Here is a 25,845-nt window from a genome sequence, read left to right on the forward strand (position 1 = left end):
CCCCCAGACCCAAATGGAGAGGGGCTGCTTGGGGGCCACCTGGGGCCCCTTCAGGACAGCTGGGTCTTTGGGTCCTGGCTCCTTCGCTTTGGGAGCAGTCGCTGGACGTTGGGCATGTTGGCTGGAGAGTGCTTCTCGGGCCGCGACCTGCAACCTGGCAGGTACCTCCCAGGTTCCCGGCCCAACGAAAGCCCCCAGACCCAAATGGAGAGGGGCTGCTTGGGGGCCCCCTGGGGCCCCTTCAGGCCAGCTAGGTCTTTGGGTCCTGGCTCCTTCGCTTTGGGAGCAGTCGCTGGACGTTTGGCACGTTGGTGAGAGAGTGCTTCTCGAGCCGCGGCCTTCAACCTGGCAGGTACCTCCCAGGTTCCCGGCCCAAAGAAAGCCCCCAGACCCAAATGGAGAGGGGCTGCTTGGGGGCACCCTGGGGCCCCTTCAGGCCAGCTAGGCCTTTGGGTCCTGGCTTCTAGGCTTTGGGAGCAGTCGCTGGACGTTGGGCATGTTGGCCAGAGAGTGCTTCTCGGGCCGCGACCTGCAACCTGGCAGGTACCTCCCAGGTTCCCAGCCCAACGAAAGCCCCCAGACCCAAATGGAGAGGGGCTGCTTGGGGGCCCCCTGGGGCCCCTTCAGGCCAGCTAGGTCTTTGGGTCCTGGCTCCTTCGCTTTGGGAGCAGTCGCTGGACGTTTTGCATTTTGGCTGGAGAGTGCTTCTCGGGCCGCGGCCTGCAACCTGGCAGGTACCTCCCAGGTTCCCGGCCCAAGGAAAGCCCCCAGACCCAAATGGAGAGGGGCTGCTTGGGGGCCCCCTGGGGCCCCTTCAGGCCAGCTAGGTCTCTGGGTCCTGGCTCCTTCGCTTTGGGAGCAGTCGCTGGACATTGGGCATGTTGGCCGGAGAGTGCTTCTCGGGCCGCAGCCTGCAACCTGGCAGGTACCTCCCAGGTTCCCGGCCCAACGAAAGCCCCCAGACCCAAATGGAGAGGGGCTGCTTGGGGGCCCCCTGGGGCCCCTTCAGGACAGCTGGGTCTTTGGGTCCTGGCTCCTTCGCTTTGGGAGCAGTCGCTGGACGTTGGGCATGTTGGCTGGAGAGTGCTTCTCGGGCCGCGGCCTGCAACCTGGCAGGTACCTCCCAGGTTCCCGGCCCAACGAAAGCCCCCAGACCCAAATGGAGAGGGGCTGCTTGGGGGCCCCCTGGGGCCCCTTCAGGCCAGCTAGGTCTTTGGGTCCTGGCTCCTTCGCTTTGGGAGCAGTCGCTGGACGTTTGGCACGTTGGCCGGAGAGTGCTTCTCGAGCCGCGGCCTTCAACCTGGCAGGTACCTCCCAGGTTCCCGGCCCAACGAAAGCCCCCAGACCCAAATGGAGAGGGGCTGCTTGGGGGCCCCCTGGGGCCCCTTCAGGCCAGCTAGGCCTTTGGGTCCTGGCTCCTTCGCTTTGGGAGCAGTCGCTGGACGTTGGGCATGTTGGCCAGAGAGTGCTTCTCGGGCCGCGACCTGCAACCTGGCAGGTACCTCCCAGGTTCCCGGCCCAACGAAAGCCCCCAGACCCAAATGGAGAGGGGCTGCTTGGGGGCCCCCTGGGGCCCCTTCAGGCCAGCTAGGTCTTTGGGTCCTGGCTCCTTCGCTTTGGGAGCAGTCGCTGGACGTTTGGCATTTTGGCTGGAGAGTGCTTCTCGGGCCGCGGACTGCAACCTGGCAGGTACCTCCCAGGTTCCCGGCCCAAGGAAAGACCCCAGACCCAAATGGAGAGGGGCTGCTTGGGGGCCCCCTGGGGCCCCTTCAGGCCAGCTAGGTCTCTGGGTCCTGGCTCCTTCGCTTTGGGAGCAGTCGCTGGACATTGGGCATGTTGGCCGGAGAGTGCTTCTCGGGCCGCGGCCTGCAAGCTGGCAGGTACCTCCCAGGTTCCCGGCCCAACGAAAGCCCCCAGACCCAAATGGAGAGGGGCTGCTTGGGGGCCCCCTGGGGCCCCTTCAGGCCAGCTAGGTCTTTGGGTCCTCGCTCCTTCACTTTGGGAGCAGTCGCTGGACGTTGGGCATGTTGGCCGGAGAGTGCTTCTCGGGCCGCGACCTGCAACCTGGCAGGTACCTCCCTGGCTCCCAGCCCAACGAAAGCCCCCAGACCCAAATGGAGAGGGGCTGCTTGGGGGCCCCCTGGGGCCCCTTCAGTCCAGCTAGGTCTTTGGGTCCTGGCTCCTTCGCTTTGGGAGCAGTCGCTGGACGTTTGTACATGTTGGCCGGAGAGTGCTTCTCGGGCCGCGGCCTGCAAACTGGCAGGTACCTCCCAGGTTCCCGGCCCAACGAAAGCCCCTAGACCCAAATGGAGAGGGGCTGCTTGGGGGCCCCCTGGGGCCCCTTCAGGCCAGCTAGGCCTTTGGGTCCTGGCTCCTTCGCTTTGGGAGCAGTCGCTGGACGTTGGGCATGTTGGCCGGAGAGTGCTTCTTGGGCCGTGACCTTCAAACTGGCAGGTACCTCCCAGGTTCCCGGCCCAAAGAAAGCCCCCAGACCCAAATGGAGAGGGGCTGCTTGGGGGCCCCCTGGGGCCCCTTCAGGCCAGCTAGGTCTTTGGGTCCTGGCTCCTTCGCTTTGGGAGCAGTCGCTGGACGTTGGGCATGTTGGCCGGAGAGTGCTTCTCGGGCCTCGACCTGCAACCTGGCAGGTACCTCCCAGGTTCCCGGCCCAACGAAAGCCCCCAGACCCAAATGGAGAGGGGCTGCTTGGGGGCCCCCTGGGGCCCCTTCAGGCCAGCTAGGTCTTTGGGTCCTGGCTCCTTCGCTTTGGGAGCAGTCGCTGCACGTTGGGAATGTTGGCCGGAGAGTGCTTCTCTGGCCGCGACCTGCCACCTGGCAGGTACCTCCCAGGTTCCCGGCCCAACGAAAGCCCCCAGACCCAAATGGAGAGGGGCTGCTTGGGGGCCCCCTGGGGCCCCTTCAGGCCAGCTAGGTCTCTGGGTCTTGGCTTCTTCGCTTTGGGAGCAGTCGCTGGACATTTGGCCTTCCCGACCTGCAGCCTGACCTGACCAGTCGCCTTGCCCGACTGGTCACCTGACCTGACTGGTCGACTCTCCCTTCTGGCCGCATGACCTGACCTGACCGGCCGCCTTGCCTGAACTGACTGGCAACCTGACCTGACAGGCCGCCTTGCCCAACCGGCCACCTGACCTGACTGGCTGAGTGACTTGACCTGACCTGACCGGATTCCTGACCTGACGGGCTGCCATGCCCAACCTGACCAGCCGTCTGCCCGACTGGCCACCTGACCTGACCTGACTGGCCGTCTGACCTGACCAGACCGTCTGCCATCCTGATTGGCCCCCTTGCCCGACCGGCCGCCTGCTTGACCAGCCGTCTGACATGACCGACCGCCTTGCCCGACCTGACTGGAAGCCTGCCCAACCGGCCGCCCGACATGACCAGCCGCCTTGCCCGACCTGACTGGCCGTGTGCCCGAATGGCCTCCTTACCCGGCCTGACGTGCCGCCTGCCCGATCTGACCGGCCACCTTGCCCAACCAGCGTCCTGACTTGACCGATCGCATTGCCCGACTGGCCGCCTGACCTGATCTGACCAGCCGCCTTACCTGACCTGACTGGCCACCTGTCCTGACCGGACGCCTTGCCCGACCTGACCGTCATGCGGCCACTCAGGTCAGGTCAGGCGGCCGGAAAGGTCAGGCGGTCGTTCGGGCAGGCGGCCGGTCGAGCTGGCGGCCGGTCATGTCGGGCAAGGCCACCACTCAGTTCAGGCAGCTGGTCGGACAGGCAGCCTGTCAAGTTGGGCAAGTCAGCCGGTCAGGTTAGGCGGCCGGTTGGGAAGGTGACCGATAAGGTCGGGCAGGCTGCCGGTCAGGTCAGGCGATTGGTCAGGTAGTGCGGCCAGTCAGGCAGTCAGTCAGGTCGGGTGCCTGGTCGGGCAGGCGACCGGTCAAGTCTGACAAGATGGCCGGTCAGGTAAGTTGGCCGGTGATGTGAGGTGGCCGGTCAGGGCTGGCGGCCGGTCAGGCAGGTTGCTCGTCAAGTCTGGCAAGGCGACCATTCAGGCAGGCGGATGGTCAGGTCAGGTCAGGCAGCCAGTCAGGTAAGGTCAGGTCAGGCGGCCAGTCAGGTAAGGTCAGGTGGCCAGTCAGGTCAGGCAGGTGGCCAGTCAAGCAAGGTGGGCAGTCAGGTCAGGTGGCCTGTCAGGTTGTGCAAGGTGGCCAGTCAGGTCATGTGGCCAGTGAGGTTGGGCAAGGTGGCCGGTCAGGTCAGGCAGCCTGTCAGGTAGGTGGCCTGTCAGGCAGGCGGCCTGTTGGACAAGGTGGCCGGTCGGGTAGGTGGCCAGTCTGGTTGGGCAAGGCAGCCATTTGGGCAAGGTGGCCGGTCAGGTCGGGCGTCCAATCGGGTAGGAGGCCGGTCACGTCGGTGGGCTGATTGGGCAAGAGGCCGGTCACATCGAGCAAGGGGGCCAGTCAGGTTGGGCCGTTGGTCAGACAGGCTGCCGGTCCCGTCGGACAAAGCAGCCGGTCAGATCAGCTGGCCGGTCAGGCAGGCAACCAGTCAACTCTGGGAAGGCGGTTGGTCAGGTCACGCGGACGGTCAGGTAAGGTCACATCAGGCGGCCGGTCAGATAAGCTGGCCGGTCAGGCAAGGCGGCCGGTGAAGTCAGGCGGCCGGTCTGGTCACGTCAGGTGGCCGGTCAGGTCAGGCGACTGCTCGGGCATGCGACCGGTCAGGTCAGGCAAGGCAGACGGTCAGGTCAGGTGGCCATTCTGGCCAGGTCAGGTTAGGCATCCGGTCAGGTCAGGCTGCCGGTCAGGCAGGCGGCTGGTCGGGGAATGCGGACAGTTGGATATGCAGCCGGTTGTGTCGGGCAAGGCGGCCAGTCAGGAAAGGCAGCTGGTCAGGTCAGGCAGCCAATCAGGAAGGAGGCTCGTCACGTCGTGGGGCCGATCGGGCAGGAGGCCGGTCACGTCGAGCTAGGTGGCTGGTCAGGTTGGGCCGTCTGTTGGACAGGTGGCCAGTCAGGTCAGAGAAGACAGCTGGTCAGGTCAGCTGGTCGGTCCGGCAAGGCAGCCGGTCAGGTAGTGCAGCCGGTCAGGCAGGCGACCAGACAAGTCTGGGAAGGCGGCCAGTCACGTCGGGCGGCCAGTCAGGTAGTCGGCCATTCAAGTCTGGCAAGGCAGCCTATCAGGTCAGGCGGCCGGTCACGTCAGTTCAGGTCAGGCATCTGGACAGGTCAGGCGGCAGGTCAGGTCAGGTCATGTCAGGTGGCCAGTCAGGGAGTGGGCCAGTCAGGTCAGGTCAGGTCAGGTGGTCGGTCGGTCGGTCAGGTGGCCAGTCAGGTAAAGGAAGACGACCGGTCAGATCAGGCAGGCGGCTAGTCGGGGAGGCAGCCTGTCAGGCAAGGTGGCCGGTCAGGTCAAGCAGCTGGTCAGGTCAGGTCAGGCGGCTGTTCGGGAAAGGCAGCCGGTCAGAGAGGCCAGTCAGGTCAGGCGGCCGTTCAGGTCAGGAAGGCGGCCGGTCAGGTGGGGCGGCTGGTCCAGCAAGGTGGCCGGAAAGGTCAAGCGGCCGGTCAAGTCAAGTCAGGTCAGGCGGCCGGTCAGGTCAAGCGGATGGGCAGGTCAGGCGTCCGGTCAGGTTAGGTCAGGTCAGGTCAGGCAGCTGGTCCGTTCGGGCAAGGTGGCCGGTCCGGACAGGTCAGGTGAGGCAGCCGGTCAGGTCAGGCAGCCAGTCAGGTCAGGTCAGGTCAGGCGGCCGGTCAGGTCAGGTGGCCAGTCAGGTCGGGAGAGTTGTACGGTCACGTGTGGCGGCTGGTCGGGCAGGCATCTGGTCAATTCGGGTAAGGTGGCTGGTCAGATCAGGTCAGGTCAGGCGGCCGGTCAGGTCAGGTCAGGTTAGGCGTCCGGTCAGGTAGGCAGCCGATCAGGTTGGGCAAGGCGGCTGGTCAGGCGGCCGGTCAGGTCAGGCAAGGTGGCCGGTCGGGCAAGGCGGCCAGTCAGGTCAGGTGTCTGGTCATGTCAGGTCATGTGGCCGGTCAGGCAAGGCGGACTGCTAGGTCACGTGGAAAGTCAGGTCAGGTCAGGCGGCCAGTCGGGCAAGGCAGCCGCTCAGGTGAGTCAGCTGGTCGGGCAGGCGGCATGTCAGGTCGGGCAAGGCGACCGGTGAGGTCAGGATGCCGGTCGGGCAGGTGGCCGGTCAGGTCGGGCAAGGCGTCAGGTCGGGCAGGCGTCTGGTCAATTCGGGTAAGGTGGCCAGTCAGATCAGGTCAGGTCAGGCGTCTGGTCAGGTCAGGTGGAAGGTCAGGTCGGGCGAGGTGGCCGGTCAGGTCAGGCGGCTGGTCGGGCAAGGCAGCCGGTCAATTCTGGCAGGCGGCAGGCCAGATCACGCGGCCAGTCAGGTCAGGCAAGGAGTCCTGTCAGGTCAGGCAGCAGGTCGGGCAGGCAGCCAGTCAGGTTGGGCAAGATGGCCGGACAGGTCGGGCCGTTGGTCAGGCAGGCGGCCTCTCAGGTCAGGAGGCCGGTCAGGTCAGGTCAGGCATCGAGTCAGGCATGGCGGCCGGTCACGTCAGGTGGCTGGTCTGGCAAGGCGGGCAAGGAGGCCTGTCAGGTCAGGCGGCTGGTCAGGTCAGGTCAGGTAGCCAGTCGGGTAGGAGGCCAGTAAGAAGAGCAAGGCAGCCAGTCAGGTCAGGTGGCCGGTCAGGACAGGCAGCCGGTCACTCAGGCGGACGATCAGGTCGGGAAGGCAGCGGGTTGGTCAGGCGGACGGTAATGTTGGGCAAGGAGGCTGGTCAGGTCAGGCAGGCGTCCGGTAAGGTGGGGCAGGCGGCCAGTCAGTTCGGGCGGGCGGTCAGGTCAGGTGGCCGGTCAGGTGAGGTCAGGCGGCCCGGTCGGGCAGGCGGGTGGTCAGGTCGGGCGAGGCGGGTGGTTAGGTCAGGTGGCTGGTCAGTTCAGGCCAGGCAGCCAGTCAGGGAGGCAGCCGGTCACGTCGTGCAAGGCAGCCAATCAGTTCAGGTGGACGGTCGGGTCACACGGCCAGTCAGTTCGGGCAGGTGGCCGGTCAGATCGCGTAGCCAGTCAGGTCAGGCAAGACGGCCGGTCAGGTCAGGCCGCCAGTTGGGTCAGGTCAGGTCAGGCGGCCGGTCAGGTCGGGCGAGGTGGCTGGTCAGGTAGGGTGGCCGGTCGGGTACGCGGCCGGTCAGGTCGGGCAAGGAGCCCGGTCAGGTCAGGAGGCTGGTCGGGCAGTGGACAGTCTGGTGGGTCGGGCGGCCGGGCAGGTCGGGCAGGCGGCCGGTCAGGTTGGGAGAGGCGGATGGTCAGTTGGCCTGTCAGGTCGGTCAAGGAGGCTGGTCGGGCATGCGACCAGTCAGGTCAGGCAAGGCAGACGGTCAGGTCAGGTGGCCATTCTGGCCAGGTCAGGTTAGGCATCCGGTCAGGTCAGGCTGCCGGTCAGGCAGGCGGCTGGTCGGGGAATGCGGACAGTTGGATATGCAGCCGGTTGTGTCGGGCAAGGCGGCCAGTCAGGAAAGGCAGCTGGTCAGGTCAGGCAGCCAATCAGGAAGGAGGCTCGTCACGTCGTGGGGCCGATCGGGCAGGAGGCCGGTCACGTCGAGCTAGGTGGCTGGTCAGGTTGGGCCGTCTGTTGGACAGGTGGCCAGTCAGGCCAGAGAAGACGGCTGGTCAGGCCAGCTGGTCGGTCCGGCAAGGCAGCCGGTCAGGTAGTGCAGCCGGTCAGGCAGGCGACCAGACAAGTCTGGGAAGGCGGCCAGTCACGTCGGGCGGCCAGTCAGGTAGTCGGCCATTCAAGTCTGGCAAGGCAGCCTATCAGGTCAGGCGGCCGGTCACGTCAGTTCAGGTCAGGCATCTGGACAGGTCAGGCGGCAGGTCAGGTCAGGTCATGTCAGGTGGCCAGTCAGGGAGTGGGCCAGTCAGGTCAGGTCAGGTCAGGTGGTCGGTCGGTCAGGTGGCCAGTCAGGTAAAGGAAGACGACCGGTCAGATCAGGCAGGCGGCTAGTCGGGGAGGCAGCCTGTCAGGCAAGGTGGCCGGTCAGGTCAAGCAGCTGGTCAGGTCAGGTCAGGCGGCTGTTCGGGAAAGGCAGCCGGTCAGAGAGGCCAGTCTGGTCAGGCGGCCGTTCAGGTCAGGAAGGCGGCCGGTCAGGTGGGGCGGCTGGTCCAGCAAGGTGGCCGGAAAGGTCAAGCGGCCGGTCAAGTCAAGTCAGGTCAGGCGGCCGGTCAGGTCAAGCGGATGGGCAGGTCAGGCGTCCGGTCAGGTTAGGTCAGGTCAGGTCAGGCAGCTGGTCCGTTCGGGCAAGGTGGCCGGTCCGGACAGGTCAGGTGAGGCAGCCGGTCAGGTCAGGCAGCCAGTCAGGTCAGGTCAGGTCAGGCGGCCGGTCAGGTCAGGTCAGGTTAGGCGCCCGGTCAGGTAGGCAGCCGATCAGGTTGGGCAAGGCGGCTGGTCAGGCGGCCGGTCAGGTCAGGCAAGGCGGCCGGTCGGGCAAGGCGGACAGTCAGGTCAGGTGTCTGGTCATGTCAGGTCATGTGGCCGGTCAGGCAAGGCGGACTGCTAGGTCACGTGGAAAGTCAGGTCAGGTCAGGCGGCCAGTCAGGCAAGGCAGCCGCTCAGGTGAGTCAGCTGGTTGGGCAGGCGGCATGTCAGGTCGGGCAAGGCGACCGGTGAGGTCAGGATGCCGGTCGGGCAGGTGGCCGGTCAGGTCGGGCAAGGCGTCAGGTCGGGCAGGCGTCTGGTCAATTCGGGTAAGGTGGCCAGTCAGATCAGGTCAGGTCAGGCGTCTGGTCAGGTCAGGTGGAAGGTCAGGTCGGGCGAGGTGGCCGGTCAGGTCAGGCGGCTGGTCGGGCAAGGCAGCCGGTCAATTCTGGCAGGCGGCAGGCCAGATCACGCGGCCAGTCAGGTCAGGCAAGGAGTCCTGTCAGGTCAGGCAGCAGGTCGGGCAGGCAGCCAGTCAGGTTGGGCAAGATGGCCGGACAGGTCGGGCCGTTGGTCAGGCAGGCGGCCTGTCAGGTCAGGAGGCCGGTCAGGTCAGGTCAGGCATCGAGTCAGGCATGGCGGCCGGTCACGTCAGGTGGCTGGTCTGGCAAGGCGGGCAAGGAGGCCTGTCAGGTCAGGCGGCTGGTCAGGTCAGGTCAGGTAGCCAGTCGGGTAGGAGGCCAGTAAGAAGAGCAAGGCAGCCAGTCAGGTCAGGTGGCCGGTCAGGACAGGCAGCCGGTCACTCAGGCGGACGATCAGGTCGGGAAGGCAGCGGGTTGGTCAGGCGGACGGTAATGTTGGGCAAGTAGGCTGGTCAGGTCAGGCAGGCGTCCGGTAAGGTGGGGCAGGCGGCCAGTCAGTTCGGGCGGGCGGTCAGGTCAGGTGGCCGGTCAGGTGAGGTCAGGCAGCCCGGTCGGGCGGGCGGGTGGTCAGGTCGGGCGAGGCGGGTGGTTAGGTCAGGTGGCTGGTCAGTTCAGGCCAGGCAGCCAGTCAGGGAGGCAGCCGGTCACGTCGTGCAAGGCAGCCAATCAGTTCAGGTGGACGGTCGGGTCACACGGCCAGTCAGTTCGGGCAGGTGGCCGGTCAGATCGCGTAGCCGGTCAGGTCAGGCAAGACGGCCGGTCAGGTCAGGCCGCCAGTTGGGTCAGGTCAGGTCAGGCGGCCGGTCAGGTCGGCGAGGTGGCTGGTCAGGTAGGGTGGCCGGTCGGGTACGCGGCCGGTCAGGTCGGGCAAGGAGCCCGGTCAGGTCAGGAGGCTGGTCGGGCAGTGGACAGTCTGGTGGGTCGGGCGGCCGGGCAGGTCGGGCAGGCGGCCGGTCAGGTTGGGAGAGGCGGATGGTCAGTTGGCCTGTCAGGTCGGTCAAGGAGGCTGGTCGGGCATGCGACCGGTCAGGTCAGGTTAGGCATCCGGTCAGGTCAGGCTGCCGGTCAGGCAGGCGGCCGGTCGGGGAATGCGGACAGTTGGATATGCAGCCGGTTGTGTCGGGCAAGGCGGCCAGTCAGGAAAGGCAGCTGGTCAGGTCAGGCAGCCAATCAGGAAGGAGGCTCGTCACGTCGTGGGGCCGATCGGGCAGGAGGCCGGTCACGTCGAGCTAGGTGGCTGGTCAGGTTGGGCCGTCTGTTGGACAGGTGGCCAGTCAGGCCAGAGAAGACGGCTGGTCAGGCCAGCTGGTCGGTCCGGCAAGGCAGCCGGTCAGGTAGTGCAGCCGGTCAGGCAGGCGACCAGACAAGTCTGGGAAGGCGGCCAGTCACGTCGGGCGGCCAGTCAGGTAGTCGGCCATTCAAGTCTGGCAAGGCAGCCTATCAGGTCAGGCGGCCGGTCACGTCAGTTCAGGTCAGGCATCTGGACAGGTCAGGCGGCAGGTCAGGTCAGGTCATGTCAGGTGGCCAGTCAGGGAGTGGGCCAGTCAGGTCAGGTCAGGTCAGGTGGTCGGTCGGTCAGGTGGCCAGTCAGGTAAAGGAAGACGACCGGTCAGATCAGGCAGGCGGCTAGTCGGGGAGGCAGCCTGTCAGGCAAGGTGGCCGGTCAGGTCAAGCAGCTGGTCAGGTCAGGTCAGGCGGCTGTTCGGGAAAGGCAGCCGGTCAGAGAGGCCAGTCAGGTCAGGCGGCCGTTCAGGTCAGGAAGGCGGCCGGTCAGGTGGGGCGGCTGGTCCAGCAAGGTGGCCGGAAAGGTCAAGCGGCCGGTCAAGTCAAGTCAGGTCAGGCGGCCGGTCAGGTCAAGCGGATGGGCAGGTCAGGCGTCCGGTCAGGTTAGGTCAGGTCAGGTCAGGCAGCTGGTCCGTTCGGGCAAGGTGGCCGGTCCGGACAGGTCAGGTGAGGCAGCCGGTCAGGTCAGGCAGCCAGTCAGGTCAGGTCAGGTCAGGCGGCCGGTCAGGTCAGGTGGCCAGTCAGGTCGGGAGAGTTGTACGGTCACGTGTGGCGGCTGGTCGGGCAGGCATCTGATCAATTCGGGTAAGGTGGCTGGTCAGATCAGGTCAGGTCAGGCGGCCGGTCAGGTCAGGTCGGGTTAGGCGTCCGGTCAGGTAGGCAGCCGATCAGGTTGGGCAAGGCGGCTGGTCAGGCGGCCGGTCAGGTCAGGCAAGTTGGCCGGTCGGGCAAGGCGGCCAGTCAGGTCAGGTGTCTGGTCATGTCAGGTCATGTGGCCGGTCAGGCAAGGCGGACTGCTAGGTCACGTGGAAAGTCAGGTCAGGTCAGGCGGCCAGTCGGGCAAGGCAGCCGCTCAGGTGAGTCAGCTGGTTGGGCAGGCGGCATGTCAGGTCGGGCAAGGCGACCGGTGAGGTCAGGATGCCGGTCGGGCAGGTGGCCGGTCAGGTCGGGCAAGGCGTCAGGTCGGGCAGGCGTCTGGTCAATTCGGGTAAGGTGGCCAGTCAGATCAGGTCAGGTCAGGCGGCTGGTCAGGTCAGGTGGAAGGTCAGGTCGGGCGAGGTGGCCGGTCAGGTCAGGCGGCTGGTCGGGCAAGGCAGCCGGTCAATTCTGGCAGGCGGCAGGCCAGATCACGCGGCCAGTCAGGTCAGGCAAGGAGTCCTGTCAGGTCAGGCAGCAGGTCGGGCAGGCAGCCAGTCAGGTTGGGCAAGATGGCCGGACAGGTCGGGCCGTTGGTCAGGCAGGCGGCCTGTCAGGTCAGGAGGCCGGTCAGGTCAGGTCAGGCATCGAGTCAGGCATGGCGGCCGGTCACGTCAGGTGGCTGGTCTGGCAAGGCGGGCAAGGAGGCCTGTCAGGTCAGGCGGCTGGTCAGGTCAGGTCAGGTAGCCAGTCGGGTAGGAGGCCAGTAAGAAGAGCAAGGCAGCCAGTCAGGTCAGGTGGCCGGTCAGGTCGGGCAAGGCGTCAGGTCGGGCAGGCGTCTGGTCAATTCGGGTAAGGTGGCCAGTCAGATCAGGTCAGGTCAGGCGGCTGGTCAGGTCAGGCGGCTGGTCAGGTCAGGTGGAAGGTCAGGTTGGGCAGGCGGCCGGTCAGGTTGGGAGAGGCGGATGGTCAGTTGGCCTGTCAGGTCGGTCAAGGAGGCTGGTCGGGCATGCGACCGGTCAGGTCAGGCAAGGCAGACGGTCAGGTCAGGTGGCCATTCTGGCCAGGTCAGGTTAGGCATTCGGTCAGGTCAGGCTGCCGGTCAGGCAGGCGGCCGGTCGGGGAATGCGGACAGTTGGATATGCAGCCGGTTGTGTCGGGCAAGGCGGCCAGTCAGGAAAGGCAGCTGGTCAGGTCAGGCAGCCAATCAGGAAGGAGGCTCGTCACGTCGTGGGGCCGATCGGGCAGGAGGCCGGTCACGTCGAGCTAGGTGGCTGGTCAGGTTGGGCCGTCTGTTGGACAGGTGGCCAGTCAGGTCAGAGAAGACGGCTGGTCAGGCCAGCTGGTCGGTCCGGCAAGGCAGCCGGTCAGGTAGTGCAGCCGGTCAGGCAGGCGACCAGACAAGTCTGGGAAGGCGGCCAGTCACGTCGGGCGGCCAGTCAGGTAGTCGGCCATTCAAGTCTGGCAAGGCAGCCTATCAGGTCAGGCGGCCGGTCACGTCAGTTCAGGTCAGGCATCTGGACAGGTCAGGCGGCAGGTCAGGTCAGGTCATGTCAGGTGGCCAGTCAGGGAGTGGGCCAGTCAGGTCAGGTCAGGTCAGGTGGTCGGTCGGTCAGGTGGCCAGTCAGGTAAAGGAAGACGACCGGTCAGATCAGGCAGGCGGCTAGTCGGGGAGGCAGCCTGTCAGGCAAGGTGGCCGGTCAGGTCAAGCAGCTGGTCAGGTCAGGTCAGGCGGCTGTTCGGGAAAGGCAGCCGGTCAGAGAGGCCAGTCTGGTCAGGCGGCCGTTCAGGTCAGGAAGGCGGCCGGTCAGGTGGGGCGGCTGGTCCAGCAAGGTGGCCGGAAAGGTCAAGCGGCCGGTCAAGTCAAGTCAGGTCAGGCGGCCGGTCAGGTCAAGCGGATGGGCAGGTCAGGCGTCCGGTCAGGTTAGGTCAGGTCAGGTCAGGCAGCTGGTCCGTTCGGGCAAGGTGGCCGGTCCGGACAGGTCAGGTGAGGCAGCCGGTCAGGTCAGGCAGCCAGTCAGGTCAGGTCAGGTCAGGCGGCCGGTCAGGTCAGGTCAGGTTAGGCGCCCGGTCAGGTAGGCAGCCGATCAGGTTGGGCAAGGCGGCTGGTCAGGCGGCCGGTCAGGTCAGGCAAGGCGGCCGGTCGGGCAAGGCGGACAGTCAGGTCAGGTGTCTGGTCATGTCAGGTCATGTGGCCGGTCAGGCAAGGCGGACTGCTAGGTCACGTGGAAAGTCAGGTCAGGTCAGGCGGCCAGTCAGGCAAGGCAGCCGCTCAGGTGAGTCAGCTGGTTGGGCAGGCGGCATGTCAGGTCGGGCAAGGCGACCGGTGAGGTCAGGATGCCGGTCGGGCAGGTGGCCGGTCAGGTCAGGCAAGGCGTCAGGTCGGGCAGGCGTCTGGTCAATTCGGGTAAGGTGGCCAGTCAGATCAGGTCAGGTCAGGCGTCTGGTCAGGTCAGGTGGAAGGTCAGGTCGGGCGAGGTGGCCGGTCAGGTCAGGCGGCTGGTCGGGCAAGGCAGCCGGTCAATTCTGGCAGGCGGCAGGCCAGATCACGCGGCCAGTCAGGTCAGGCAAGGAGTCCTGTCAGGTCAGGCAGCAGGTCGGGCAGGCAGCCAGTCAGGTTGGGCAAGATGGCCGGACAGGTCGGGCCGTTGGTCAGGCAGGCGGCCTGTCAGGTCAGGAGGCCGGTCAGGTCAGGTCAGGCATCGAGTCAGGCATGGCGGCCGGTCACGTCAGGTGGCTGGTCTGGCAAGGCGGGCAAGGAGGCCTGTCAGGTCAGGCGGCTGGTCAGGTCAGGTCAGGTAGCCAGTCGGGTAGGAGGCCAGTAAGAAGAGCAAGGCAGCCAGTCAGGTCAGGTGGCCGGTCAGGACAGGCAGCCGGTCACTCAGGCGGACGATCAGGTCGGGAAGGCAGCGGGTTGGTCAGGCGGACGGTAATGTTGGGCAAGTAGGCTGGTCAGGTCAGGCAGGCGTCCGGTAAGGTGGGGCAGGCGGCCAGTCAGTTCGGGCGGGCGGTCAGGTCAGGTGGCCGGTCAGGTGAGGTCAGGCAGCCCGGTCGGGCGGGCGGGTGGTCAGGTCGGGCGAGGCGGGTGGTTAGGTCAGGTGGCTGGTCAGTTCAGGCCAGGCAGCCAGTCAGGGAGGCAGCCGGTCACGTCGTGCAAGGCAGCCAATCAGTTCAGGTGGACGGTCGGATCACACGGCCAGTCAGTTCGGGCAGGTGGCCGGTCAGATCGCGTAGCCGGTCAGGTCAGGCAAGACGGCCGGTCAGGTCAGGCCGCCAGTTGGGTCAGGTCAGGTCAGGCGGCCGGTCAGGTCGGCGAGGTGGCTGGTCAGGTAGGGTGGCCGGTCGGGTACGCGGCCGGTCAGGTCGGGCAAGGAGCCCGGTCAGGTCAGGAGGCTGGTCGGGCAGTGGACAGTCTGGTGGGTCGGGCGGCCGGGCAGGTCGGGCAGGCGGCCGGTCAGGTTGGGAGAGGCGGATGGTCAGTTGGCCTGTCAGGTCGGTCAAGGAGGCTGGTCGGGCATGCGACCGGTCAGGTCAGGTTAGGCATCCGGTCAGGTCAGGCTGCCGGTCAGGCAGGCGGCCGGTCGGGGAATGCGGACAGTTGGATATGCAGCCGGTTGTGTCGGGCAAGGCGGCCAGTCAGGAAAGGCAGCTGGTCAGGTCAGGCAGCCAATCAGGAAGGAGGCTCGTCACGTCGTGGGGCCGATCGGGCAGGAGGCCGGTCACGTCGAGCTAGGTGGCTGGTCAGGTTGGGCCGTCTGTTGGACAGGTGGCCAGTCAGGCCAGAGAAGACGGCTGGTCAGGCCAGCTGGTCGGTCCGGCAAGGCAGCCGGTCAGGTAGTGCAGCCGGTCAGGCAGGCGACCAGACAAGTCTGGGAAGGCGGCCAGTCACGTCGGGCGGCCAGTCAGGTAGTCGGCCATTCAAGTCTGGCAAGGCAGCCTATCAGGTCAGGCGGCCGGTCACGTCAGTTCAGGTCAGGCATCTGGACAGGTCAGGCGGCAGGTCAGGTCAGGTCATGTCAGGTGGCCAGTCAGGGAGTGGGCCAGTCAGGTCAGGTCAGGTCAGGTGGTCGGTCGGTCAGGTGGCCAGTCAGGTAAAGGAAGACGACCGGTCAGATCAGGCAGGCGGCTAGTCGGGGAGGCAGCCTGTCAGGCAAGGTGGCCGGTCAGGTCAAGCAGCTGGTCAGGTCAGGTCAGGCGGCTGTTCGGGAAAGGCAGCCGGTCAGAGAGGCCAGTCTGGTCAGGCGGCCGTTCAGGTCAGGAAGGCGGCCGGTCAGGTGGGGCGGCTGGTCCAGCAAGGTGGCCGGAAAGGTCAAGCGGCCGGTCAAGTCAAGTCAGGTCAGGCGGCCGGTCAGGTCAAGCGGATGGGCAGGTCAGGCGTCCGGTCAGGTTAGGTCAGGTCAGGTCAGGCAGCTGGTCCGTTCGGGCAAGGTGGCCGGTCCGGACAGGTCAGGTGAGGCAGCCGGTCAGGTCAGGCAGCCAGTCAGGTCAGGTCAGGTCAGGCGGCCGGTCAGGTCAGGTCAGGTTAGGCGCCCGGTCAGGTAGGCAGCCGATCAGGTTGGGCAAGGCGGCTGGTCAGGCGGCCGGTCAGGTCAGGCAAGGCGGCCGGTCGGGCAAGGCGGACAGTCAGGTCAGGTGTCTGGTCATGTCAGGTCATGTGGCCGGTCAGGCAAGGCGGACTGCTAGGTCACGTGGAAAGTCAGGTCAGGTCAGGCGGCCAGTCAGGCAAGGCAGCCGCTCAGGTGAGTCAGCTGGTTGGGCAGGCGGCATGTCAGGTCGGGCAAGGCGACCGGTGAGGTCAGGATGCCGGTCGGGCAGGTGGCCGGTCAGGTCGGGCAAGGCGTCAGGTCGGGCAGGCGTCTGGTCAATTCGGGTAAGGTGGCCAGTCAGATCAGGTCAGGTCAGGCGTCTGGTCAGGTCAGGTGGAAGGTCAGGTCGGGCGAGGTGGCCGGTCAGGTCAGGCGGCTGGTCGGGCAAGGCAGCCGGTCAATTCTGGCAGGCGGCAGGCCAGATCACGCGGCCAGTCAGGTCAGGCAAGGAGTCCTGTCAGGTCAGGCAGCAGGTCGGGCAGGCAGCCAGTCAGGTTGGGCAAGATGGCCGGACAGGTCGGGCCGTTGGTCAGGCAGGCGGCCTGTCAGGTCAGGAGGCCGGTCAGGTCAGGTCAGGCATCGAGTCAGGCATGGCGGCCGGTCACGTCAGGTGGCTGGTCTGGCAAGGCGGGCAAGGAGGCCTGTCAGGTCAGGCGGCTGGTCAGGTCAGGTCAGGTAGCCAGTCGGGTAGGAGGCCAGTAAGAAGAGCAAGGCAGCCAGTCAGGTCAGGTGGCCGGTCAGGACAGGCAGCCGGTCACTCAGGCGGACGATCAGGTCGGGAAGGCAGCGGGTTGGTCAGGCGGACGGTAATGTTGGGCAAGTAGGCTGGTCAGGTCAGGCAGGCGTCCGGTAAGGTGGGGCAGGCGGCCAGTCAGTTCGGGCGGGCGGTCAGGTCAGGTGGCCGGTCAGGTGAGGTCAGGCAGCCCGGTCGGGCGGGCGGGTGGTCAGGTCGGGCGAGGCGGGTGGTTAGGTCAGGTGGCTGGTCAGTTCAGGCCAGGCAGCCAGTCAGGGAGGCAGCCGGTCACGTCGTGCAAGGCAGCCAATCAGTTCAGGTGGACGGTCGGATCACACGGCCAGTCAGTTCGGGCAGGTGGCCGGTCAGATCGCGTAGCCGGTCAGGTCAGGCAAGACGGCCGGTCAGGTCAGGCCGCCAGTTGGGTCAGGTCAGGTCAGGCGGCCGGTCAGGTCGGCGAGGTGGCTGGTCAGGTAGGGTGGCCGGTCGGGTACGCGGCCGGTCAGGTCGGGCAAGGAGCCCGGTCAGGTCAGGAGGCTGGTCGGGCAGTGGACAGTCTGGTGGGTCGGGCGGCCGGGCAGGTCGGGCAGGCGGCCGGTCAGGTTGGGAGAGGCGGATGGTCAGTTGGCCTGTCAGGTCGGTCAAGGAGGCTGGTCGGGCATGCGACCGGTCAGGTCAGGTTAGGCATCCGGTCAGGTCAGGCTGCCGGTCAGGCAGGCGGCCGGTCGGGGAATGCGGACAGTTGGATATGCAGCCGGTTGTGTCGGGCAAGGCGGCCAGTCAGGAAAGGCAGCTGGTCAGGTCAGGCAGCCAATCAGGAAGGAGGCTCGTCACGTCGTGGGGCCGATCGGGCAGGAGGCCGGTCACGTCGAGCTAGGTGGCTGGTCAGGTTGGGCCGTCTGTTGGACAGGTGGCCAGTCAGGCCAGAGAAGACGGCTGGTCAGGCCAGCTGGTCGGTCCGGCAAGGCAGCCGGTCAGGTAGTGCAGCCGGTCAGGCAGGCGACCAGACAAGTCTGGGAAGGCGGCCAGTCACGTCGGGCGGCCAGTCAGGTAGTCGGCCATTCAAGTCTGGCAAGGCAGCCTATCAGGTCAGGCGGCCGGTCACGTCAGTTCAGGTCAGGCATCTGGACAGGTCAGGCGGCAGGTCAGGTCAGGTCATGTCAGGTGGCCAGTCAGGGAGTGGGCCAGTCAGGTCAGGTCAGGTCAGGTGGTCGGTCGGTCAGGTGGCCAGTCAGGTAAAGGAAGACGACCGGTCAGATCAGGCAGGCGGCTAGTCGGGGAGGCAGCCTGTCAGGCAAGGTGGCCGGTCAGGTCAAGCAGCTGGTCAGGTCAGGTCAGGCGGCTGTTCGGGAAAGGCAGCCGGTCAGAGAGGCCAGTCAGGTCAGGCGGCCGTTCAGGTCAGGAAGGCGGCCGGTCAGGTGGGGCGGCTGGTCCAGCAAGGTGGCCGGAAAGGTCAAGCGGCCGGTCAAGTCAAGTCAGGTCAGGCGGCCGGTCAGGTCAAGCGGATGGGCAGGTCAGGCGTCCGGTCAGGTTAGGTCAGGTCAGGTCAGGCAGCTGGTCCGTTCGGGCAAGGTGGCCGGTCCGGACAGGTCAGGTGAGGCAGCCGGTCAGGTCAGGCAGCCAGTCAGGTCAGGTCAGGTCAGGCGGCCGGTCAGGTCAGGTGGCCAGTCAGGTCGGGAGAGTTGTACGGTCACGTGTGGCGGCTGGTCGGGCAGGCATCTGATCAATTCGGGTAAGGTGGCTGGTCAGATCAGGTCAGGTCAGGCGGCCGGTCAGGTCAGGTCGGGTTAGGCGTCCGGTCAGGTAGGCAGCCGATCAGGTTGGGCAAGGCGGCTGGTCAGGCGGCCGGTCAGGTCAGGCAAGGCGGCCGGTCGGGCAAGGCGGACAGTCAGGTCAGGTGTCTGGTCATGTCAGGTCATGTGGCCGGTCAGGCAAGGCGGACTGCTAGGTCACGTGGAAAGTCAGGTCAGGTCAGGCGGCCAGTCGGGCAAGGCAGCCGCTCAGGTGAGTCAGCTGGTTGGGCAGGCGGCATGTCAGGTCGGGCAAGGCGACCGGTGAGGTCAGGATGCCGGTCGGGCAGGTGGCCGGTCAGGTCGGGCAAGGCGTCAGGTCGGGCAGGCGTCTGGTCAATTCGGGTAAGGTGGCCAGTCAGATCAGGTCAGGTCAGGCGGCTGGTCAGGTCAGGTGGAAGGTCAGGTCGGGCGAGGTGGCCGGTCAGGTCAGGCGGCTGGTCGGGCAAGGCAGCCGGTCAATTCTGGCAGGCGGCAGGCCAGATCACGCGGCCAGTCAGGTCAGGCAAGGAGTCCTGTCAGGTCAGGCAGCAGGTCGGGCAGGCAGCCAGTCAGGTTGGGCAAGATGGCCGGACAGGTCGGGCCGTTGGTCAGGCAGGCGGCCTGTCAGGTCAGGAGGCCGGTCAGGTCAGGTCAGGCATCGAGTCAGGCATGGCGGCCGGTCACGTCAGGTGGCTGGTCTGGCAAGGCGGGCAAGGAGGCCTGTCAGGTCAGGCGGCTGGTCAGGTCAGGTCAGGTAGCCAGTCGGGTAGGAGGCCAGTAAGAAGAGCAAGGCAGCCAGTCAGGTCAGGTGGCCGGTCAGGTCGGGCAAGGCGTCAGGTCGGGCAGGCGTCTGGTCAATTCGGGTAAGGTGGCCAGTCAGATCAGGTCAGGTCAGGCGGCTGGTCAGGTCAGGCGGCTGGTCAGGTCAGGTGGAAGGTCAGGTTGGGCAGGCGGCCGGTCAGGTTGGGAGAGGCGGATGGTCAGTTGGCCTGTCAGGTCGGTCAAGGAGGCTGGTCGGGCATGCGACCGGTCAGGTCAGGCAAGGCAGACGGTCAGGTCAGGTGGCCATTCTGGCCAGGTCAGGTTAGGCATTCGGTCAGGTCAGGCTGCCGGTCAGGCAGGCGGCCGGTCGGGGAATGCGGACAGTTGGATATGCAGCCGGTTGTGTCGGGCAAGGCGGCCAGTCAGGAAAGGCAGCTGGTCAGGTCAGGCAGCCAATCAGGAAGGAGGCTCGTCACGTCGTGGGGCCGATCGGGCAGGAGGCCGGTCACGTCGAGCTAGGTGGCTGGTCAGGTTGGGCCGTCTGTTGGACAGGTGGCCAGTCAGGTCAGAGAAGACGGCTGGTCAGGCCAGCTGGTCGGTCCGGCAAGGCAGCCGGTCAGGTAGTGCAGCCGGTCAGGCAGGCGACCAGACAAGTCTGGGAAGGCGGCCAGTCACGTCGGGCGGCCAGTCAGGTAGTCGGCCATTCAAGTCTGGCAAGGCAGCCTATCAGGTCAGGCGGCCGGTCACGTCAGTTCAGGTCAGGCATCTGGACAGGTCAGGCGGCAGGTCAGGTCAGGTCATGTCAGGTGGCCAGTCAGGGAGTGGGCCAGTCAGGTCAGGTCAGGTCAGGTGGTCGGTCGGTCAGGTGGCCAGTCAGGTAAAGGAAGACGACCGGTCAGATCAGGCAGGCGGCTAGTCGGGGAGGCAGCCTGTCAGGCAAGGTGGCCGGTCAGGTCAAGCAGCTGGTCAGGTCAGGTCAGGCGGCTGTTCGGGAAAGGCAGCCGGTCAGAGAGGCCAGTCTGGTCAGGCGGCCGTTCAGGTCAGGAAGGCGGCCGGTCAGGTGGGGCGGCTGGTCCAGCAAGGTGGCCGGAAAGGTCAAGCGGCCGGTCAAGTCAAGTCAGGTCAGGCGGCCGGTCAGGTCAAGCGGATGGGCAGGTCAGGCGTCCGGTCAGGTTAGGTCAGGTCAGGTCAGGCAGCTGGTCCGTTCGGGCAAGGTGGCCGGTCCGGACAGGTCAGGTGAGGCAGCCGGTCAGGTCAGGCAGCCAGTCAGGTCAGGTCAGGTCAGGTCAGGCGGCCGGTCAGGTCAGGTCAGGTTAGGCGCCCGGTCAGGTAGGCAGCCGATCAGGTTGGGCAAGGCGGCTGGTCAGGCGGCCGGTCAGGTCAGGCAAGGCGGCCGGTCGGGCAAGGCGGACAGTCAGGTCAGGTGTCTGGTCATGTCAGGTCATGTGGCCGGTCAGGCAAGGCGGACTGCTAGGTCACGTGGAAAGTCAGGTCAGGTCAGGCGGCCAGTCAGGCAAGGCAGCCGCTCAGGTGAGTCAGCTGGTTGGGCAGGCGGCATGTCAGGTCGGGCAAGGCGACCGGTGAGGTCAGGATGCCGGTCGGGCAGGTGGCCGGTCAGGTCGGGCAAGGCGTCAGGTCGGGCAGGCGTCTGGTCAATTCGGGTAAGGTGGCCAGTCAGATCAGGTCAGGTCAGGCGTCTGGTCAGGTCAGGTGGAAGGTCAGGTCGGGCGAGGTGGCCGGTCAGGTCAGGCGGCTGGTCGGGCAAGGCAGCCGGTCAATTCTGGCAGGCGGCAGGCCAGATCACGCGGCCAGTCAGGTCAGGCAAGGAGTCCTGTCAGGTCAGGCAGCAGGTCGGGCAGGCAGCCAGTCAGGTTGGGCAAGATGGCCGGACAGGTCGGGCCGTTGGTCAGGCAGGCGGCCTGTCAGGTCAGGAGGCCGGTCAGGTCAGGTCAGGCATCGAGTCAGGCATGGCGGCCGGTCACGTCAGGTGGCTGGTCTGGCAAGGCGGGCAAGGAGGCCTGTCAGGTCAGGCGGCTGGTCAGGTCAGGTCAGGTAGCCAGTCGGGTAGGAGGCCAGTAAGAAGAGCAAGGCAGCCAGTCAGGTCAGGTGGCCGGTCAGGACAGGCAGCCGGTCACTCAGGCGGACGATCAGGTCGGGAAGGCAGCGGGTTGGTCAGGCGGACGGTAATGTTGGGCAAGTAGGCTGGTCAGGTCAGGCAGGCGTCCGGTAAGGTGGGGCAGGCGGCCAGTCAGTTCGGGCGGGCGGTCAGGTCAGGTGGCCGGTCAGGTGAGGTCAGGCAGCCCGGTCGGGCGGGCGGGTGGTCAGGTCGGGCGAGGCGGGTGGTTAGGTCAGGTGGCTGGTCAGTTCAGGCCAGGCAGCCAGTCAGGGAGGCAGCCGGTCACGTCGTGCAAGGCAGCCAATCAGTTCAGGTGGACGGTCGGATCACACGGCCAGTCAGTTCGGGCAGGTGGCCGGTCAGATCGCGTAGCCGGTCAGGTCAGGCAAGACGGCCGGTCAGGTCAGGCCGCCAGTTGGGTCAGGTCAGGTCAGGCGGCCGGTCAGGTCGGCGAGGTGGCTGGTCAGGTAGGGTGGCCGGTCGGGTACGCGGCCGGTCAGGTCGGGCAAGGAGCCCGGTCAGGTCAGGAGGCTGGTCGGGCAGTGGACAGTCTGGTGGGTCGGGCGGCCGGGCAGGTCGGGCAGGCGGCCGGTCAGGTTGGGAGAGGCGGATGGTCAGTTGGCCTGTCAGGTCGGTCAAGGAGGCTGGTCGGGCATGCGACCGGTCAGGTCAGGTTAGGCATCCGGTCAGGTCAGGCTGCCGGTCAGGCAGGCGGCCGGTCGGGGAATGCGGACAGTTGGATATGCAGCCGGTTGTGTCGGGCAAGGCGGCCAGTCAGGAAAGGCAGCTGGTCAGGTCAGGCAGCCAATCAGGAAGGAGGCTCGTCACGTCGTGGGGCCGATCGGGCAGGAGGCCGGTCACGTCGAGCTAGGTGGCTGGTCAGGTTGGGCCGTCTGTTGGACAGGTGGCCAGTCAGGCCAGAGAAGACGGCTGGTCAGGCCAGCTGGTCGGTCCGGCAAGGCAGCCGGTCAGGTAGTGCAGCCGGTCAGGCAGGCGACCAGACAAGTCTGGGAAGGCGGCCAGTCACGTCGGGCGGCCAGTCAGGTAGTCGGCCATTCAAGTCTGGCAAGGCAGCCTATCAGGTCAGGCGGCCGGTCACGTCAGTTCAGGTCAGGCATCTGGACAGGTCAGGCGGCAGGTCAGGTCAGGTCATGTCAGGTGGCCAGTCAGGGAGTGGGCCAGTCAGGTCAGGTCAGGTCAGGTGGTCGGTCGGTCAGGTGGCCAGTCAGGTAAAGGAAGACAACCGGTCAGATCAGGCAGGCGGCTAGTCGGGGAGGCAGCCTGTCAGGCAAGGTGGCCGGTCAGGTCAAGCAGCTGGTCAGGTCAGGTCAGGCGGCTGTTCGGGAAAGGCAGCCGGTCAGAGAGGCCAGTCAGGTCAGGCGGCCGTTCAGGTCAGGAAGGCGGCCGGTCAGGTGGGGCGGCTGGTCCAGCAAGGTGGCCGGAAAGGTCAAGCGGCCGGTCAAGTCAAGTCAGGTCAGGCGGCCGGTCAGGTCAAGCGGATGGGCAGGTCAGGCGTCCGGTCAGGTTAGGTCAGGTCAGGTCAGGCAGCTGGTCCGTTCGGGCAAGGTGGCCGGTCCGGACAGGTCAGGTGAGGCAGCCGGTCAGGTCAGGCAGCCAGTCAGGTCAGGTCAGGTCAGGCGGCCGGTCAGGTCAGGTGGCCAGTCAGGTCGGGAGAGTTGTACGGTCACGTGTGGCGGCTGGTCGGGCAGGCATCTGATCAATTCGGGTAAGGTGGCTGGTCAGATCAGGTCAGGTCAGGCGGCCGGTCAGGTCAGGTCGGGTTAGGCGTCCGGTCAGGTAGGCAGCCGATCAGGTTGGGCAAGGCGGCTGGTCAGGCGGCCGGTCAGGTCAGGCAAGTTGGCCGGTCGGGCAAGGCGGCCAGTCAGGTCAGGTGTCTGGTCATGTCAGGTCATGTGGCCGGTCAGGCAAGGCGGACTGCTAGGTCACGTGGAAAGTCAGGTCAGGTCAGGCGGCCAGTCGGGCAAGGCAGCCGCTCAGGTGAGTCAGCTGGTTGGGCAGGCGGCATGTCAGGTCGGGCAAGGCGACCGGTGAGGTCAGGATGCCGGTCGGGCAGGTGGCCGGTCAGGTCGGGCAAGGCGTCAGGTCGGGCAGGCGTCTGGTCAATTCGGGTAAGGTGGCCAGTCAGATCAGGTCAGGTCAGGCGGCTGGTCAGGTCAGGTGGAAGGTCAGGTCGGGCGAGGTGGCCGGTCAGGTCAGGCGGCTGGTCGGGCAAGGCAGCCGGTCAATTCTGGCAGGCGGCAGGCCAGATCACGCGGCCAGTCAGGTCAGGCAAGGAGTCCTGTCAGGTCAGGCAGCAGGTCGGGCAGGCAGCCAGTCAGGTTGGGCAAGATGGCCGGACAGGTCGGGCCGTTGGTCAGGCAGGCGGCCTGTCAGGTCAGGAGGCCGGTCAGGTCAGGTCAGGCATCGAGTCAGGCATGGCGGCCGGTCACGTCAGGTGGCTGGTCTGGCAAGGCGGGCAAGGAGGCCTGTCAGGTCAGGCGGCTGGTCAGGTCAGGTCAGGTAGCCAGTCGGGTAGGAGGCCAGTAAGAAGAGCAAGGCAGCCAGTCAGGTCAGGTGGCCGGTCAGGTCGGGCAAGGCGTCAGGTCGGGCAGGCGTCTGGTCAATTCGGGTAAGGTGGCAGGTCAGATCAGGTCAGGTCAGGCGGCTGGTCAGGTCAGGCGGCTGGTCAGGTCAGGTGGAAGGTCAGGTTGGGCAGGCGGCCGGTCAGGTTGGGAGAGGCGGATGGTCAGTTGGCCTGTCAGGTCGGTCAAGGAGGCTGGTCGGGCATGCGACCGGTCAGGTCAGGCAAGGCAGACGGTCAGGTCAGGTGGCCATTCTGGCCAGGTCAGGTTAGGCATTCGGTCAGGTCAGGCTGCCGGTCAGGCAGGCGGCCGGTCGGGGAATGCGGACAGTTGGATATGCAGCCGGTTGTGTCGGGCAAGGCGGCCAGTCAGGAAAGGCAGCTGGTCAGGTCAGGCAGCCAATCAGGAAGGAGGCTCGTCACGTCGTGGGGCCGATCGGGCAGGAGGCCGGTCACGTCGAGCTAGGTGGCTGGTCAGGTTGGGCCGTCTGTTGGACAGGTGGCCAGTCAGGTCAGAGAAGACGGCTGGTCAGGCCAGCTGGTCGGTCCGGCAAGGCAGCCGGTCAGGTAGTGCAGCCGGTCAGGCAGGCGACCAGACAAGTCTGGGAAGGCGGCCAGTCACGTCGGGCGGCCAGTCAGGTAGTCGGCCATTCAAGTCTGGCAAGGCAGCCTATCAGGTCAGGCGGCCGGTCACGTCAGTTCAGGTCAGGCATCTGGACAGGTCAGGCGGCAGGTCAGGTCAGGTCATGTCAGGTGGCCAGTCAGGGAGTGGGCCAGTCAGGTCAGGTCAGGTCAGGTGGTCGGTCGGTCAGGTGGCCAGTCAGGTAAAGGAAGACGACCGGTCAGATCAGGCAGGCGGCTAGTCGGGGAGGCAGCCTGTCAGGCAAGGTGGCCGGTCAGGTCAAGCAGCTGGTCAGGTCAGGTCAGGCAGCTGGTCCGTTCGGGCAAGGTGGCCGGTCCGGACAGGTCAGGTGAGGCAGCCGGTCAGGTCAGGCAGCCAGTCAGGTCAGGTCAGGTCAGGCGGCCGGTCAGGTCAGGTCAGGTTAGGCGTCCGGTCAGGTAGGCAGCCGATCAGGTTGGGCAAGGCAGCTGGTCAGGCGGCCGGTCAGGTCAGGCAAGGCGGCCGGTCGGGCAAGGCGGACAGTCAGGTCAGGTGTCTGGTCATGTCAGGTCATGTGGCCGGTCAGGCAAGGCGGACTGCTAGGTCACGTGGAAAGTCAGGTCAGGTCAGGCGGCCAGTCGGGCAAGGCAGCCGCTCAGGTGAGTCAGCTGGTTGGGCAGGCGGCATGTCAGGTCGGGCAAGGCGACCGGTGAGGTCAGGATGCCAGTCGGGCAGGTGGCCGGTCAGGTCGGGCAAGGCGTCAGGTCGGGCAGGCGTCTGGTCAATTCGGGTAAGGTGGCCAGTCAGATCAGGTCAGGTCAGGCGTCTGGTCAGGTCAGGTGGAAGGTCAGGTCGGGCGAGGTGGCCGGTCAGGTCAGGCGGCTGGTCGGGCAAGGCAGCCGGTCAATTCTGGCAGGCGGCAGGCCAGATCACGCGGCCAGTCAGGTCAGGCAAGGAGTCCTGTCAGGTCAGGCAGCAGGTCGGGCAGGCAGCCAGTCAGGTTGGGCAAGATGGCCGGACAGGTCGGGCCGTTGGTCAGGCAGGCGGCCTGTCAGGTCAGGAGGCCGGTCAGGTCAGGTCAGGCATCGAGTCAGGCATGGCGGCCGGTCACGTCAGGTGGCTGGTCTGGCAAGGCGGGCAAGGAGGCCTGTCAGGTCAGGCGGCTGGTCAGGTCAGGTCAGGTAGCCAGTCGGGTAGGAGGCCAGTAAGAAGAGCAAGGCAGCCAGTCAGGTCAGGTGGCCGGTCAGGACAGGCAGCCGGTCACTCAGGCGGACGATCAGGTCGGGAAGGCAGCGGGTTGGTCAGGCGGACGGTAATGTTGGGCAAGTAGGCTGGTCAGGTCAGGCAGGCGTCCGGTAAGGTGGGGCAGGCGGCCAGTCAGTTCGGGCGGGCGGTCAGGTCAGGTGGCCGGTCAGGTGAGGTCAGGCGGCCCGGTCGGGCAGGCGGGTGGTCAGGTCGGGCGAGGCGGGTGGTTAGGTCAGGTGGCTGGTCAGTTCAGGCCAGGCAGCCAGTCAGGGAGGCAGCCGGTCACGTCGTGCAAGGCAGCCAATCAGTTCAGGTGGACGGTCGGGTCACACGGCCAGTCAGTTCGGGCAGGTGGCCGGTCAGATCGCGTAGCCGGTCAGGTCAGGCAAGACGGCCGGTCAGGTCAGGCCGCCAGTTGGGTCAGGTCAGGTCAGGCGGCCGGTCAGGTCGGGCGAGGTGGCTGGTCAGGTAGGGTGGCCGGTCGGGTACGCGGCCGGTCAGGTC

At 66.5% G+C, this 25,845-nt stretch overlaps 1 protein-coding gene across 1 annotated transcript in view; it reads left to right on the forward strand.

Moving 5' to 3' along the window:
• Positions 1-3,701: 3,701 nt before the first annotated feature.
• Positions 3,702-25,845, forward strand: part of LOC311200823 (olfactory receptor 14C36-like) — a gene marked incomplete at both ends in the record, with an annotated part of 45,521 nt that continues 23,377 nt past the window's right edge. The window contains one exon of the mRNA XM_084275128.1: positions 3,702-3,780. Coding sequence (XP_084131254.1) covers positions 3,702-3,780 — 79 coding nt within the window. The remainder of the gene's footprint in view (positions 3,781-25,845) is intronic.

Source organism: Gallinula chloropus (genome assembly GCF_964237585.1).
Source record: "Gallinula chloropus genome assembly, chromosome: 25".
Classification (NCBI taxonomy): domain Eukaryota; kingdom Metazoa; phylum Chordata; class Aves; order Gruiformes; family Rallidae; genus Gallinula; species Gallinula chloropus.